At 40.3% G+C, this 17,849-nt stretch overlaps 1 protein-coding gene across 6 annotated transcripts in view; it reads right to left on the reverse strand.

Annotated features, from left to right (window-relative positions):
* Positions 1-17,849, reverse strand: part of osbpl8 (oxysterol binding protein like 8) — a 69,600-nt gene that overhangs the window by 3,954 nt on the left and 47,797 nt on the right. For 4 of the 6 annotated variants that reach the window (XM_023349982.1, XM_023349983.1, XM_023349986.1 and 1 more), the window contains 19 exons: positions 13,393-13,466; positions 11,960-12,040; positions 11,626-11,727; positions 11,338-11,541; positions 9,829-9,913; positions 7,815-7,980; positions 7,379-7,595; positions 6,819-7,003; positions 6,632-6,713; positions 6,452-6,550; positions 6,008-6,104; positions 5,830-5,928; positions 5,651-5,748; positions 4,963-5,052; positions 4,275-4,411; positions 3,898-4,083; positions 2,825-2,978; positions 1,011-1,113; positions 46-151 (listed from right to left, as the gene is read on the reverse strand). In XM_023349982.1, the coding sequence (XP_023205750.1) occupies positions 46-151; positions 1,011-1,113; positions 2,825-2,978; positions 3,898-4,083; positions 4,275-4,411; positions 4,963-5,052; positions 5,651-5,748; positions 5,830-5,928; positions 6,008-6,104; positions 6,452-6,550; positions 6,632-6,713; positions 6,819-7,003; positions 7,379-7,595; positions 7,815-7,980; positions 9,829-9,913; positions 11,338-11,541; positions 11,626-11,727; positions 11,960-12,040; positions 13,393-13,466 (2,365 nt within the window). The remainder of the gene's footprint in view (positions 1-45; positions 152-1,010; positions 1,114-2,824; positions 2,979-3,897; positions 4,084-4,274; positions 4,412-4,962; positions 5,053-5,650; positions 5,749-5,829; positions 5,929-6,007; positions 6,105-6,451; positions 6,551-6,631; positions 6,714-6,818; positions 7,004-7,378; positions 7,596-7,814; positions 7,981-9,828; positions 9,914-11,337; positions 11,542-11,625; positions 11,728-11,959; positions 12,041-13,392; positions 13,467-17,849) is intronic. The other 2 variants (XM_023349984.1, XM_023349987.1) reach the window with 1 other exon arrangement.

A 17,849-nucleotide genomic window follows, 5' to 3' on the forward strand; every position in this document is an offset into this window, starting at 1 on the left:
ACCGGGACACGTTTGTGTCACGGGACGATTCGAGTTCTTCCTCACCTGTTAATGTCCTCCTGCGTCTGCTTTATGGAGTCGATGGCACTTTGAAGTTCGCTGAGGTCTGGACCCTTTTTCCTCAGCCGACTGTTATGCTTGCTTTTGTGTCCTGCAACAACATAAATTGCCGTTTTTGTCATTATCAGGGTACCGACTAATACTCCATACATTTCTAGACCTCCCACTGCTTTAAAATCTAAAAACTAGAATGTCACCGTTATGTTTATCACCAGTCCCAGCGATGGAAAACATGCCCACAGCACTATGCTGCCACTGCTTGATTAAGGAGCATCTGCAAAGTATTCAAAGTGTTATTTACTTGTATTTTAATGTTTTTTTCATATAGATATATTTATGTCTAATAAAGTTGTTGATGGTGTTGTTAAGCCATTTTGTTATGCCATGTCCTTATCTTAAATGTATTAAATCCACTTTTTTCTCTGAATTTGACACAAAATGCAATAAAAAGATGACATTTTTGCTAATTTGTTAAAATTAAGAAACAAAACATACAGAAAAAATTATTAAGTATTCGCAGCTTTTTTTCTACGTTCTGTTGAAGCTCCTTTGATGGCAAACACAGTCTCTGGTCTGCTTGGGCGTGTCTAAAAGATTTGAATGTTTTGGAGTATTTTCAACATTCTTCATAAACCTTTGCTTTAGTCCACAATTTATTCTTTTCTTATCCCAATTATTTTTTGTTGTATCTGTGTGCCCTTTACTTCACTGATGACAACCATGAATTTGGTCATTGTGGGACAAATTTCACTCTGTTCTATGACGTGAAGCTTTTTCAGTGCTGCCCATTATGCAAACTACATGTATTTCTGTTTAGAATCCATTTTACAACTTCAGAAAATGCTAGAAAACGCCACAGAAATTCTAAAAGAAGTCCACAGAGTGGTATAATTCCGTCCCGTTCATCTAGCCGTGTTTGCAGATCGACATGCTCGATGAGGCTGACTCACGTTCGCTCCCCGATGAGTCATGGCGATCAGGTTCTGGTGAGGAGCAGCCGCTCTCCGGGCTCTTGGGCTTGTCGCTCTTGTGTTTTCTCTTTGGCACCGTTACCTGATTAGCCATTCGCAGATGGACACACACAAACATATGTGATAAACAGTTGGAACGTTATCAGCCAGCAAAAAGCAGATAAACACACAAATAAAAGGGCAAAGGAGAGAGAATACACAGCGTTAAAATAGAGATTCTTGTGCAGGAAACTCCACCGGTGTCGGCGGATAACGGCGGCTAAGTGACACATGCTGGTGTATTAGTGCAATCATAGCAACACACAGCTAGCACTCAAAAGTAACCGACCAGGCGAGAGTTGGGACACAGAATCTGTTTGCAGTATTGAGGGCAAACTAGCAAACAGCTTGGATTAAACATTTTAGTTAAAATCTGATCAGAAACTCCTTAATTTAACTTTCTTTTAATAATAAAAACACAATTTTACAAAAAAACAACCCAACTTCAATATTAGGTGCATAATTGAAGAAAACGATCAAATATAATGAAGTGAGTACAAGCAAACAAATTATGTTTATTTGTCTTTCCCATTTAGAGGAGTACAGCTCTATTTAAGGTGATATAATTAATATATATAGACACTATTTTTTTGCCTTCCTGCAGTTTTTTGGAGGGCAAAAAACTTCTGGCCAACGATGACGACCGTTGGTTTCAGCTGTCAAGTTGTTGCTAAACCATAAGCGAGATATAAAAGAAAAGGGACGCAACGTTTTGCTATTAATTGTCAACACTAACAGCTAGATGAGGTCCAAGGGTTTCACATTTTGAAGGTAAGTAAAAAGTTTTAAAAAAAAAACTAGTGAGGGAAAAAGAAGTAGATCAGTTATGCTAGCTTGACTTTGACAACGTTAATATGTATATGTGCTGCAGAATTTCTTGCGTGTCAGTTCAGTAAAAAATAAAAAAGGCAACCCACACACCAACTCTCTGGCAGATCATCAGTAGAGCAGGTGTTTAAATTAGCCAATCAATCACCGCTGGGTTCAGTCAATCACTGATTAATAATTGCAAAATAAACATCGAGCCTGAAAACGTAAGACCATAACGGACTGAATGTTCCGCTCTTCGAGTGGGGAATGTTTTTGGTGTTGAATCCTGAAACATTTAAATATAATCTCAGCTCTGTCGGTTGCTGTGGCAACGGGTCTGCGAGTAGCGTAAAGCCGACAGAGAGCGAGAAGAAAGCAGAATACGAGAGGTTTATTCTTCAACGTTATTTTCCCTTTGCCATGGCGCACTGCACTGAATTAATAACACTTACATCTCCAGTTTCATTTTGTGAACAGAACTGCTCTACCACAGAAGCGCGGCTATGGATGGCGAGTAAAAGGACTGTCTTTTTCCACTCCAGCGTTTGTGCTCATGTGTGAAACTTTTGGATGTAAACAATAACAGTTAACGTGTCTGCAACACTGGCTGATACTGGTTGTTGCATCTGGAAAATCGCTACTAAACACTGAACATTTCTCCGCCTTCTAAAATGAATTTAAACTACTTTAAGGGTTTGTGTTTGATGAGTGATGCAGACACAACAACGAAACAATGAGGAGGACAGAGCAGCCGGTGTAAGAGAAAAAGTTTTAGATAATGGATTAAAAAAAACAAAAACAAAGGCACACAAGAGTCCAGGCTATGATGGCGGCAGCGGGGAGGTGGTGGCACAAAGAGATGAAGCGACAATGGAGGCGGTGCGCCGGCTGATGCGTGAAAGACGGATGAGGCGGTGGCATGCTTTGTCACCGGGACAACATACCTGGCACTTGCAATTGTCCCTCCGCGGCCCCTGGTTACTCAGACTAATAAGACTGCCAGAACGTACCATAGGGGTGCGGTGTCGGACCTTGGTCTGGATGCAGCCGTCTATCTCAAACTGAATCAGGTCGTTGAGCGGATCCCAAGGCCTGGTGCTGAGGAAACACACAAGCAGGAGAAATGAGAAGGCAAAAGAAGAGGAACAGAATCTGTTCTTTAAGTTTCTAAACTGGAGTACCACAAGGCTTGACTTTAGGATTCCTTCCATTTCCATATTTATTCACAAAATTAGAAGATTATGTCTACAGCTAAAGTGCAGTTAAACTTTACTCACCTGGCTTATTCAATGTGATGTGGCCAATTTCCGAGCTTCTAACAGGCTTTAAAGTGCTGTTGGTTCTTATTATGAATAAAACTAACTTTGTTTTCCAGAAATGACTCTTGTACTGCTGTGGTGTTCATATTTCTACCCGACCTTACAGAGAGAGGACTATTTGTATGTTTGGCTGGACGAACAGGTTAACACCCAGGTGTGTTTTTTGCAACATGGCAGAATTGAGTTATTAGTTTACATTGTACTAACAAAGAGATATTAATTCTTCCTGGGAGAGTGAAAATACTGTCTTCTAAATAATCTTGTTTATAAGTAATGTTGATTTTGATATTTTCTATATTGTTAATGTAGTTCAATATAAATGTTGAACTAATACATTAAACATTAATCAAAAGGGTCATGCAAATTGAAGGTCAGATAAAATAGTAATAATATAAAAAAAAACACCATCTTCCTTTGATCACGATAACTCTGCAGTTACAGTAGCCACCAGAAGGTGGCACCCTTACACTTTGCTAAGAAAAAACAAAGAAGCAAATGGGAATAATTTTAAAGAGAAGCTCATTAAGGTTTGATGTCTTTTTTTTTAATAACAATTTTTTAGAGCTGCATTCAAAATGCCTCATAACTATAAAACACTTAGATGCTAAAAGTCGAAGTTTAGAGACATTTTTTTTGCCCTTGCGGAGGTGAACCTGGGTGCACTGGCTGGTGTGCGGGGCCAGGGAGGAGCCACTCACTCGGCATATCTGTAATGCCACTCTCCGGTGATGGGGTCCTGCTCGAACAGGGCGGGGATCCACTCCTCGCATTTGGCTTTGCGCTCCCGGGCCGCCTTCCTCTGAGCTTCCTCCAGGATGAACTTCTCGTTGGTGGCCTCCGTCTGGTCCTTGTTGTTGATCGCTCGAGTCACGTGCTGCCACAGTCTGGATTTTCATAAAAAACATTAAAACCCGTTTGGACATTCCTCAAGTTTGTCCTTTCATTCAAATAGTCTGGAAATGTTTAAAAGCAGAACTCTAAAGCGGAAGGGATTAGGATTATCCGAGGACAACGGAGGATGATTTCTTATTCCTATGAATTCTTATTTATGTTCATTAAATAAATCCAAGTGCACCTTTCTGACTCGAAGTCCCCCTGCTCTTCAGGTGGGACGGTGTAGCGCGTCAGCCTGTTCTGCCTCAGCTCCGGCGTCGGGTCCCAGAAGGTATCCATCGTCCCCGTTTTCTTGTCGTTGATGAAGATCTCACTGTCCTGTGAGAGGAAAGTCAAACACAATCATTAGCTGCGTTTCCATTAACCATATAATTGTTGAAATTGGAATTACAAAAATAATTTTACTTAATACACCAATGTAGAAAGAAAAAGTTTTTCGGTAACACTTTTTTCACATCACACGAGTTATTTGACTATGAAGCGGATGTTACTGCTGGCGGAAACGACAAACAAGACGACAGGAAGTGTTACAAGGATGTTTTCTAGTAACTTATCTTGTGAACAAAATAATTCACGTGTGATTTTAATTGTGTGTCTTATTTAATGAAAACAACGGCATTGCAAAATTGTGTTTTTTTTTCCAACATTAGCAAAATACTGACAAAGTTAGCTTGTGAAGCTACTTTCCAGTCCAACCAGCTACTTAAAACCAGGATTTTATAGTGACAGAATAACTGAATCTTTGACTACAGCTTTACAAAACAACAGAAATCTAAAAAAACACATTCAAGCTACTAAAACAAAACAAATATTACAGGCAAGAAAAAAAACATACTTAGTGTAATTTAGAACAATATGTGGAGTCATACCCAGTGTCCCTCTAGAGTAGCCAGGACCTCCTTTCCCAGCTTGATCTTCCCAGAGATCTGATTGACACAATCGCTGCTGCCCAGGAACGGCTAAAAAAGACAAGCAAGACGAGGGACAAGAAGCGAAGGGGACGCAAGAGGAATCGAGGACGAGGGAAAACAGGACACAAGATGGAGGTCAAGCACAGGACAGTAAAACCAGAGAAAAGAAATGGACTTACTGTTGTTACTTTGAAAGAACATTGTATTAATGTTTTTTTTCCTTTTAAATCAAATTTCTTTAAATATTTACCGATACTGCTTGAAAAGACACTCATAATCTGACAAGAAATCCTGCTGCACTGCCCTGTTAACTTCAATTTTAGTTAATTAGATTGAAAAAAAAAAGTTTTTTCTTCTACTGAAGCACTTAGATCAGACTCACTGTTTTTGAAATGAGTGATAGGAATAAACCGCTTGTACTAAAGTCACATATCCTGTCCTGCACATACCTGCCGCTGGTTCATGACAGGGTAAAGCAGTTGGTAATGGTGGGGTTGGGTCATAGGGTTGGGTAAAGAGGTGGGACAGGCGGAAATGTTGACGGAGGAGCGGGACAATCAGAGACATCGCATAAGAAACATTTCTGCTCCTTTTACACTGACCATCTCCCAGTCTACGATGACCGCCATGAGTCTTGCAAACGTACCTTGAGTTTGAACTCCAGCTGAGCGCTGTAGCCCGTTTTCTCACACGCAATGGTGATCTGACCTCCCAGCTCCAAGGTCATGGTTCCGTACAGTATGCCTTTCATATAAAAACATGTTCCAGTCAATATAGATCAGCCAGATGCGCAGTTAAACAAAGGTTTGTGGCGTCCGCTCTGACCTTTACAGTGCGCATAGGGCATGTTCATAACGTAGTCCTCCCCTCGGTTGAGGAAGGTGAGCCGAGCCTCTCCGTCTAAAATGGCTGACAGGGAGTTTCCTGGCATGGGAGTGGAAACTCATCAGTGCTCTGTGAATGTTAATGAGGTGAGAATTAAGGCGGCTGAGGTTGTTTGTACCGTAGAACTTGGACTTGGCGAGGATGCTGCCGCTGAGGCAGAACCCATCTTTCCTGTTGCTGACGTAGAAGGCCGACACTGGCGGATGGTGAGAGACCTGGGAAGAGAAGGTTTTTACCCACAAATCAACTTTGATTTGGCTATACACTTTCTTCCTGTAGGTCCCAAAATGGTGCATCTTACAAAAGTCATGCAAATTCAACATTTCTTTTCAACTTTTACTGCATGTAATCTACTGAATAACTTCAGACCTACCCACAGATATAAAGTTTTTCAGATATAGTCGCCTTCTTAAAATAATGGATGCAAATGACTGAAACCTGGACAAGTCTAATTTATGGAAGTAAAAATGAATAATTTCAACCAGCCAATAAATGTGAAATTCATCGCAATGTAAACTTCTCATCAGCACTGTATGCTAGCTGCTGCTGTAGGTGGTGGTACCTGTTCTGCGATGTAAAAAGTCTTGCTGTTGGTCTTCTGATGGAGCCACATGCACCGGTACGTCTCTCCAATGATGGGGTTGTACGGCTTCTTCAACCCCTGTGGATTAAAGCAAAAACATGATTCAGCAGAGCAAAATAAATATAATAAGTAAAAAAATGTGAAGTGAGTCAAACTGACCTTTGGCTTTTTGTAAAATCCAGAGATGTACCATTTCACCACCTTCTTCATCCGGTTGTAGGCATTCTCTTCAACTGCAGCTCTGGAACGAGCAAAATCGACTTCTGCCTGAGCCATGTTGTCGTAACAACCACATCTTCTCCATTGACAGTGCATTTATTGAACAGAAAACACAGGAAGCTCTTACTCGGACAGGAAGTCTGCGTGGTAGTAGTAGTCAGACAGCTTGTCCAGGAAGGACCTCGGCTCCAGGATGAAGGTGGGCAGGACGACCTTGGACAGATCCATGCCTGGCCGCACCTGCTTCAGCAGAGTCCAGATCAGAGACTTATTCTCCTCGGACACGGTCTCCGTCTGTGCAGCCTCGCCGGCCTGAAACGGAGCAAGTCGACAATGTTAGCTAAAACATCCATAACCAAAACCGACTAACTGTAGTGTGCCAACACTAAATCCCACTGAGGCTGCCAAGTCTCTTGTCAATGTGAAGGTTTCATTGAGCTTCCACCAAGTGTTTCATTTGTACGCTGATAGACTCTCAGAATGGAAATGAGAGTTAGCACTTTCACACTTGCCATCGTCTCACCGAAGTCTCTTAGACAGAGCGAATTGCAGATACTATGATCACAGAATGACATGTTGTGTAGAAACATTAAAAATAAAGCTTTTTATGATTCTACAGTTCAAGATTGAGATGAAAATGGTTGAAATCCTTTGAGGACATAACGAAAGTTTAATGTAAAGCCGTACCTCCCCCAGCTCTTCGTGCGACTGCTCCATGTACGGGGTTTCCCGCAGGTGCTCGTTGGGGTCCAGGTCTATGTACGAGTCGTCCTGGCGCTCCGACGTGTCGCTGTCGCTCTCCTCCAGGCCCTCAGGGTCCGACTCCTCGTGGTCCTGTTCGCCCTCCCGGTCCGACTTGTCCGAGTACAGGTCCGGGTCTTTTAGGTGGTCGCTGTCGTTGAACCTGAGACGAGACGAGACGGTTCGGGTGTGAAGGGAAACAGATTCGCCAAGTCAATAATCAGTAAGTGGATCCCCTGGATTCTTTCATTACTACCTGTCAAGGATAAATGGTTTTCAAACTACTTTGCCAGTACATAAGTGCAGACTAAAACTGATATTTGTTGTAATGTCAACTCTATATGCGTCTCTCTGTCCAGTAGTGTAGGTCGTGTGCGCTCACTGGAAGCCTTGCATGTTGTGGGCTCTGAGGAGGCTGTAGAAGTTAATGGAGTGCTCTCCACCGGCGGACACTGTGCTCATGTCCTCCTTCCCCTCCCGGATCATGGTCCTCTTCAGCAGGCTGGAGCACTTCAGGGCCAGCTCCAAGGCATCCATCCAGCATCGCCCTGAGTGAAACCGTCCCAATTACACACCCACACGTGAGGAACAAAACTGCACAAGGTGCTACACTAAAAAAATCACTAAAAAAACCTTCATTTTGGATTATCGTAACTCGAAAAAATATGTTTTATATCCCTTCCTGGAACAGCTTTTCTCAATACGGGATTGTGGAATAAGTGGAATGTAAAGATTTAACAAATGCAAAATAGAGGCATGTGACCAGAGAAATTAGTTATTCTTCAGAATCAGATGAATACAATTCCACGATGGACATAGTGTTAACTTTCAAAGGATCTTTTAGAATAAAATATTAAAGTCTTAGAGTACAGTTCTTACTGTATTTATAGATTAATAGTGATGCAGAAAAGGCATAACTTTTAACTTTTTTGGACAAATTCATGGTATTGTTATCCATTAAGCATTTTATGTGAGGACAGTTAAACTTTTATGTTATCAAAAAGTGGAATTAAAATATTTGTTGGTTTCTAAACCAACAAATAGATTTAGATTTCTTGAAAAGTAATCTAAATCAGTAAAAAAATTAACAAAGGTCAGAATCTGTTTGGTGATTATCAACTTAAATATGTTTTCTTGCAAGTGTTCAAAGGTTCATTGGGTAGACCCAATGAACCTTAATGGTTGAAATAATCAGTTTGAATCATTCAGCACCACGGAGAGAGACTCTGTGAAGCAAGACGGAGCGGCTCTCCATGTTTCAGCACCAGGGACAGCATAATAAATGCTGCAACTCCTCCTGTTTTCTCTAAACCCCTAGAGCACAAGTGTCAAACTCCAGTCCTCAAGGGCCACTGCCCTGCAACTTTTAGATGTGCCTCTGCTGCACCACACCTGAATAGAATAATGTGGTCATTAAGGCTCTGGAGAACTGATCTACACAAGGAGGAGGTGATTAAGCCATTTCATTCCAGTGTTTTGTACCTGTGGCACATCTAAAAACGGCAGGACAGCGGCCCTTGAGGACTGGAGTTTGACACCCTTGATCTAGAGAAATTGCACTCAAACAACATTAAATGTAGGTAAAACATAATATATTTTTATTATTTAGCTTGGTCTGAAAAAAGACATTTTCCCACACTCACTCACATAAAAGTCCCATTTAAACACTGAAGTTTGAAGTTCTGACAAAACAAAATGGGCAAAAGTTAAAGCAGTGTGAAGACTTTTGCAAATGACTGTGTGGATTTACTTACGCCACAGACATATTTACTCTATGCTTGGCTTGTCACGATACCTTTTGCAGGACGATAAATTGTCCCTGAAATTATTGCGATAAACAATAATCCTGTAGTTTTTTTTGTTGTTGTTTTTTTTACCCCTCCAGGGGGTCTTTTGTGGGCTCTAGTGTCCCTTATATGACAGTAGGCTGACAAGAAACAGGGAAGGAGAGGGGGGAAGACATGCGGCAAATGTCGTCGGGTCCGGGAGTCGAACCCGCGACGGCTGCGTCGAGGACTCAAGGCCTCCAAATACGGGTCGCGCTAACCACTACGCCACCACGGCACACCCCAATAATCCGGTAGTTTTGAGAGCTTTTTTTTACTAATGTAAAGACAATGGCAGACATTAGTAAGTTCCAATAAACTTTCATTTAGTACATAACACTCCACACTGCCACTGGAAGACAAATATCTACAGCAAAATTGCTGAAAACAAAATTGTTCTTCAAAAAATATGAAATCCTCAGAATGGTAATTATTCAGCTCATTTTAATTCATCATGCGGTTAATTTATGCGTTTCTTAATGTGACTGAAGACAGCATTGGGTTAGATCGGTTAGTTTACTTTAGCGGCGGAGTCAGAGATTGATGTGTGAATGACAATCCGTCTCTCACCATCAGACTCTGATGCGGCGCGGAAGATGAGGTGGCTGCTGGGTAACGGCTGCGTGATGGAGCCCACTGCCTCTCCTTTAGGACCCTGAGGACAGAAAGGGACAGCGTGTTGAAAACAATTACAGAGCTTCAGGCTGACGTGACGGACCACGTCACTTCTGAGATCCAGCGCCGACTCTTTGGCAGATTCTCATTTCAGTTAATATGTTTACACTTTTGATTTATATTACCGTTTAGTTAATTCGATCCTAAATACAAACCACAGTGGATGTGTCAATTATGCAAACATGAGAGGGCTCAGAGGGGGCAGATACAGGATGAGTGAGAAGCTAAATTTGGTGATGAACAGCTGAACAGCGGAGCAGGGCAGCTCTCTTCAGAACGAGAAAAAAAACAAAAAAACGCTGGAGAGCTTTTATGGTCAGTGATGAATAAGTAATTACAGCTGGAGTGGCCCCATTGAGAGCCGGGGACTGAGGAACAAACGGCGCGTGGGCTGCCAAATATGAAAATGGCTTCCTGGACAAATCATTTTCTTTTGTCTGTCCTAAATTACAGCAGGATGCTCTCATAATTATGACTTAATATCCACTTCTGGGTTTCAAATCCCAACCAGGCTTCTTTCTTTCTTTTGTTTTCCTCTGGAGGTGGACAAACAGGAGGACATTTAAAAAAGAGCAACTGCTCTCGTTTTATTTATGGTTTTTCCATTTGAAAACTGTCTCCCATCTCTTAGAATTGTCAGCAACAAACGCTTCCGGTGGATAAAACTGTGAATATATAGAAAAGCACCTCATAAGTGTTAGGTAAGGTGGAGGAAGTGTCATGCTGTGGGCCTGTTCCATAAGAACCTGATTGTTAAAGCAGCATCATTAAAGGGGCAGTATTATGTGTTTTCCAGGCACATATAGCCATTTTATAACACAATCAAGAAACTGTTAACTTCAGTTGTTATACAAAATGCTGTATATATCAAATATGACTTAAAAGAAACTTTACTCCCTAATTTAACGCCTTGAAATTGGGCTTCTGTCTCTTTAAAAATTTCTGCTCTTTCTAAAACGCCGCCTTTAGGAATTTATCATAAAATGGCTCCTCTGTTAACCCTTTAACAACATTGTTACCAGCATTTCACTTAGCAGTAGCTCGTAAATGAGCGCAGCTCCACCAGGTGTTTGCTAATTGCTGCTGGCTAGTCTGAAGGAGCTGAGTGACGGAGTGAGGCAGAAGCTTCGTTGTTCACTACATCCACCCCGGCGTTTTGCACAGCTGACTGGTTGCCATGGAGATTAAAGGATTTCTCAAACACGCATGAAAGAATCAAGGCAACACGCCATGTACTGTATGTTTTTGATGAGGGAATAACATTAAAACAAGACGTAAAGCTTCAAAAAAGCTGATTTTACACAATACTGACCCTTTAACTCTGAAATAAAATATTTTTTTAGTATAAAAAATAGTTTGAATCTACCAGAAGTTATATACTGTATATTTGCTGGGTGTTCTGACCTTCACCGCCCAGATGGACTGCTCCAGCGGGTGAAAGAGCTTGAAGCAGAAGCCGTCCTTCTTGGACGGCCTCTCGATGAGCTCGCAGGCGTTCAGCAGCACCGTTCCCACCCACTGGCCATTTTTGTGAGTCTTGTATATGAGGAGGACGCCCGGCTTCAGCACGCACCACAGCTTGGTCCAGCTCTTCAGCGTGCCTCGGATCTGCAGATGGAAACGTGTCAAACCTGAAGTGTTTTCCGCTTCGATGGAAAAACGGAGGGGGAAAAAAAGGTGAGGCGGCCCCACCTTCAGCCAGTCGGCCATGACGATAACAGAAGGGTCTGTGATGGTGCTAAGTAGTTCCTTGGTCGCCCTTTTCTTTTCTTCTCTGTAGTTCTTCTTCTGCACCTGCAGAGAAAAAGGAAGAACACATTACATTTGATGTATTTGTTGTTTGTTTCACACATTGTTACACCGTGGCACAATCTGAACTCGTGAGAACGAGTGTCGAATGTGAAATAAGAACAAACGATCCCTGATTATACAAGACACACCCTGCATGAAAGCGGACTTTTACAGGCAGCCTCTGAGAATTAGGATCCGGATATGTGGGACTTAAGCTGCTTTAGAGCGTTCTCACCTTGAGGGACTCCTTCTTGGTGAGCTTTCCGCCAGACGCTGGCACATCCTTATCTGAGCCATTGTACAGCTTGGTTTCAGACTTGGGGGGGGAAAAAAAGAAAACATAACATGTTTATCTAAGACGACATCCCATCTGCCTCTCTATAGTTTTTACAACTCCATAGAAAATTGGCCGGTTTCTGTAAACTGTTCTGAAAATGACGCATGTTTTTACATTTCCCTACAATAAAAATCTAAATGCTATCTTTATTTTAGAATAAAATCATTCGTAAAAAAGAATACATGAACACAAATGGAAAAACAACATAGGAATCATTTTAGCAACCATACTTGTTTGAAAAGGAGTTAAAAGAAGTTTACTGTTTTTAGTAATTACCACTCCTTTATACTAATCTTCAACGTATCCTTAAAACAAAATACATGTGACAGTAAAAAATTTGTAAAATGACTGGCAACCTCAAATAAAATGAGGTTTAAATCCCATTTCAGACATGAGATTGGGGTGAGACGTTTACCTTCCTGTTGAATTAGCCTAAATATACAGCCAGAGCTACAGTGAAAAAGGCTTAAAATGGTCCAGTCAAAGTCCAGACCTACGTCTTTAAAAGAGTCTGAGGCAAAGCTTAAAGATTTATGTTCACAGACGTGCAACAAAAACATGCCACACTTTTCAGATATGTTTGGGTGAACTTCACCAAAATCTTAACTGGAGTATGAAATCACAACACTGCAAGAACAACAAAATCTTTTAGAGTATTTTAAGTCTAGTTTCTAGTGCAAATTTCTCTGTGCAAAACTAAGTTACAAGTAACTTTGCAGCAAATTACTGGAGCTTTTTCTAAATCAATAATTCCACAAGACACTTTCCTCATGCAATAAGCGAAATAATCTAATACTTTTTCATCAATATTCACTTAAAACAGGCTCCTACGTCTTGCTGAAAAATTACTTGTAAGTTAATTTTGTGTTACTTCAAATGTTTTCGTTCTAGAAACCAGTCCGAAAATACTTGGTAAGACTTTTGTGTTTCTGCAGTGAATGAAGCACAATGACATGCCTGTATTAACAATAAACAGTTGTTAGTGCACTGGATCAGGCTATAGATTTAAAAGGAGTCATTATTATTATTATTATTATTATTATTATTATTATTATTGACAGACAGCCACGTTTTATCTGAACATTGGTAAATATTTCATTCTGCACGTAAAAGCAGACAAACTAGAGCTGCTCAACAGTGTTGGTGTGTGATGCATGAGTCATCTCAGCTGGGTTTAACGCTGCTGATGCAAGACCGGGAAAGTAAAATAGAAAAACAACAAAGTAATCCTTCCTCATATTTAATGATTCTCATTACAACGGAAACAGTAAAGAGCACAGTTTAGTGTTATGAGCCATCATGGCTCATAACATGAGTTTTTGTCTTCTTACCTTGCTCTTTGATATGGAATTCGAATCCTCTTTCAAAGGCAGAGGAAGAAGGTCCTCCTTTACTCTCTCAAAACCTGAAAAGAAAGTAAAGAACAAAGAAAATGTCGATGTGCACTCACTCGTCAAAATTCATCGGAAGACTCAGACTAATGTTGCGTTTCTGGAAATGTCAAACGGCGTCGGCAGAACCGTGTCCTGAGGGAAACTTGACTTTCACTTCCGCGAATTCTCATTCCAATTAGTGAGTTTCTAACCAATTCCCAAAACCAAACAACGGCTCTCCCGCTGAGAGTGCAGCGGCCGGCGACGGGGACGCCTGGGCCTGTAAATATTTCATGGTTTCTTTCCCATAACTCCGGCACTCTGCTGCGAGCGCAGAGGAAGCCCTGCAGAGGCTCATTTTCAAATGTCAAGTTTGTGATATGGAACAGAGCCCAGAGGAGGAGTGATGCGCAGAAAATGATTCAAGACACAAATCATTGGAGAATACATTTGTTTTCAGTAAAGTCACCAGATGATGTGGGGAAAGATGCCGCCTTGATTGAAGGCCAATGCACCAATAAGTCGTCTGAATTAGACAATTTACCCTGAAGTGTAATCAGCAGGTCTACTCCCTGGCCTCAATTAGGAGGTTAAACATTCGGTCATTGATTTGTACTGTCTTGAAAACTAACAATGGCTTGATTAAAAGAACACTGAAACAACATTCCTATGAAAGTAAAAATAAATCATAAATCAGCAGAAAGACTTCAAACTGTTGAACACAGTAGTAGAAGGTTAATGATTTGGATATGGTTTGCAGTCGAACAGGCAGAAAATATGGGTGGGTGTACCGATCAATCGGCACAGATTTTCTTAATTTCAGGTGATTGCCGATTGACTGATTCTTACCCACTAGAGAATTTTTTTTTTCTTCAAGAAAGTAACAAATCCAGCAACTTTTTTCTGTGTTATTGAAGACTTTGGCAACAGTGGTTTTTGGGGGGTTTTTTAAAAAATTGATATTGGCCAAAATCAGAATCGGTGCACCCCTAGTAAAAAGCCAAAGCAAGAACTTTGACAAAAGAAGCTAAAATAAAAATGCTCTAAAGCATTTTTATAGAGTGCATGCAAAAATGGTGAACATTTTTTGTTTTTTGGCAATTCTCTTACCAGGAACTTGTTTTAACTTCAACCATTCTCTCGTTAAATTGTATTAACAATAAGGATAAACTCCTCATATCAATTAAACTTTAGTTCAGATCAGTTCTGTCTCTTTGATTATGATTATGCCATTAAATTTGGGCTAAACTGACTTTATGTTTTAACTAGCAAACAAAAATATTACACGTAATCAAATAACCAAATTCAACCTGAGACGCCTAAAGATGCAACCTTTACTGTTAACCACATTGTGTTTCCACGGCAACAGATAACATGAAGACTTTATTGCTTTTTAACTGGTTATAAACCTTTAATAAGTTTTATTAGGTTACAGTTTCTCAGACAGCAGCTTTGATATGAAATTTTAAACTAATTAGCTCACTCTCCTGACCTTTTCTAGGAGTTAAAAATATTACCTTGGCTTAGTATCAAAGGCTAAGTGATACTTTGAGGAAGTATGAGGAAATCTCATACCAATTAAAAAGTAGTAAGTCAATGAAAACACATTTCCTGGTTTTTATTTTCCATTTTACCAACTCCTCTAACGTCTGAGAAATACTCCAGCTGAGGAAGAATGACAGCTGCTGCAAGGACTTCCTAAGGGCAGAGTCTCCCAGTCTGAGAGCGAAACGCTGCCTTCACAGCCTCTTTCTCCAAAATCAATACTTTGTGCTTTTTTTTTTGCACATCAATGCCAAATCAACAAGAAACCGAGCATGACCTTCAACATACCGATTGCCGTTTTCATCTTAGCATCAGCAGCGAGTATTTTCATCATAAACAGTCCTTTCTATCCAAAGCAGCACATCTGATGTGTTCTGACAAAAACACCACGCAGTGTTTTTATCAGATAATCTACAATTTCACTTAATAAAAAAACAAAAACATTTCTTTGCTTTCAAAATACAATAAGTTTAACAAATTTCAAATTGCGTCTTATTGAGAAATTTTTGTTCAATATGGAATTTGCCAGCCAGAGCTCAAATATGTAAAATAATGAAATAGAGATGGTCACATTTAATAAAGTCTCATTAAAAAGGCAAAATAAAACAGAAATAGTCCTTTATCTTGGTGTCAATAAATCTTGATATATACAGTATATATTTTATAACATAGTGAGCACCACATCCCATTGATTGAACGTTCAAATAGAAAGTGAAAAGGGATGAATGTTTATCTGCAAGCCTTCAGTTGTGGATGAGTCAGGCGGCACCACATCCCGACTGTAGCATATATGTCTTTAAGAAAAGAGGAACAACAAGAACCTCTGTGACAGATCAGATGTTGGGGAAGAAGGGAGAGCAAATGGAATGCAAAGGTACAGGAGCAGCAGGGAGCGCACCATGCTGCTAGACTGGATGTTTTCCACATCCATTACCGGCCTCATAAGGTCAGAACCCAGTCCATGTGCCTTACCTGGAATGTTGGAGAGCAAATATGGCACAAGACAGCAAACGTAAAGGAATGCATGTTAAATATTTACACGTATTCAAATGTTATTTGTCTCGTTTGACATATTAGCCACATTTAGCATACACAGTGGAGTATGATATCCCACAGTAGCATGTGGGTTATCATATTACTGATAATCCACATGCTACTGACACTAGTGAAGCTAACCTTAGCATTGTTGCTCATTTCAGCATCAGAACCCCCAATTTGGGTCGGAACAGAGCTTAAACTAACCTTAGCATTTTAGGTAATTTTAGTTCATGCACATATTGCATAGTAAATGGAGTAAGTCAGTGTTAGTCAGTAGGCTAATGATACCCCAGATGCTAATGACTACATTTTAGTTCACCTAAGCATTGTTGCTCATTTCCACATCAGAATGCTGGATTTCAGACACACACATGTTGGTAGGCTCCTTTTAAATGTCTTCAAAAATGTCCTAATTGCATTTCAATGTTTATTCTTTCTGCACTGAGTTCTTTCTAGTACAAAAACACATGTGAAGGATATAATTTGCTCTCCCCAGAAGTATTCAGTGCAGTTTCATCAAGGTATTTTGTAATCTAGTAAAAACGTTAACATGTATTATATACGTATTATTTTCTAGCAAGTCTAATTTTTGAGGGGTAATGGGCCATCCAGTCAACAGATGGAGAGACGGCACGGGTAGGAAAGGTCATTTTCTGCTAGGTAGTGCTTGGACCAATATGGTAACTGCCTGCAGTTCTAGTTTCATTTAAACCTTTACAGAGTAATTGCAATTTCTAATGGACACACAGCTAATGATGTTGGACGAGAATTCCTCAGTGTGTGCTCTATTTATCCTAAAAATGTTGCAACAAGTTGAGATCAGACTCTGTTCTTCCACACCAAACTCATTCACTTATGTTGTTATGGTAACTTGCTTTTGGTTACAGTAGGTAGCCATTTTGGAACAGGAAGAGGCATCCCCAAACAGCTCAACAAAGTAGGAAGGATAAAATGATCACAACTAATGAAAAATAGCCCCATAATATAATGCCCTCAGAAACACAAATGCCGTTTCCCTGGGCAACAACCAAAACCCGACTCGTCTGTTGAATCTACAGCACACCTGAGGTATGACTAGATACCTGAGGTATGCAGATATTGACACAGCTGAAAGTTGCAATTAACTAGTAAAAAATAAAACATGTTTTCACTTTTGGAAACGTCAATCTCAAAGAAATGTCAATTAAATCTTGAGAGAGACAAATTCATAAATGCTTGCACAACTGCATCCTTTAGGTGCTGAGTTTCATATACCTGTAGTCATGGAAGGGGTTGGACAACTGAATTTAACAATGTAGAGGACTGGCCCATCACTTTCAACATATTATAAATCATCTTCCGAATGCTGCATCTTAGTAGCCCTTTCTGATTACACACTTCTATTCTTAATATATTTTTGGAGATTAAAACCGTCTCTGCCGCTCAGTCGTGCCTCTTAAGACGTGACGTTCTCGCCCCAGCCATGAAGCCCCTTAATTCATCAGCCCATCACTGTGCTTCACAAACAGAAATAAGAAAAGAAATTAAATGAATGAAGCGTTAAAATGGTCGTGGGCTCTTAGTAAGAGAAAAATAAATTTTCCTTCAGATGGAGGGATATTTTAGGCATGGATGTCTGAATGGGAGAAGGTGCAGTAGATTGTATTTCCATGGTGGCAGTTTTGCGTGGGTTGATCTATTTATATTTTTGGTGAGGCTAAGTTTATATGTACCACCAAGTAACTGTTAAGAAAAGGCACATTGTAAACCAAAATAAAAGCAAAACTCAAAGTCATGTGGTAATAACCAATAATTATATCCATGTCCAAGTAAATAGTCAAAGCAGGATTAAT

Source organism: Xiphophorus maculatus, chromosome 17 (genome assembly GCF_002775205.1).
Source record: "Xiphophorus maculatus strain JP 163 A chromosome 17, X_maculatus-5.0-male, whole genome shotgun sequence".
Taxonomy (NCBI): Eukaryota; Metazoa; Chordata; class Actinopteri; order Cyprinodontiformes; family Poeciliidae; genus Xiphophorus; species Xiphophorus maculatus.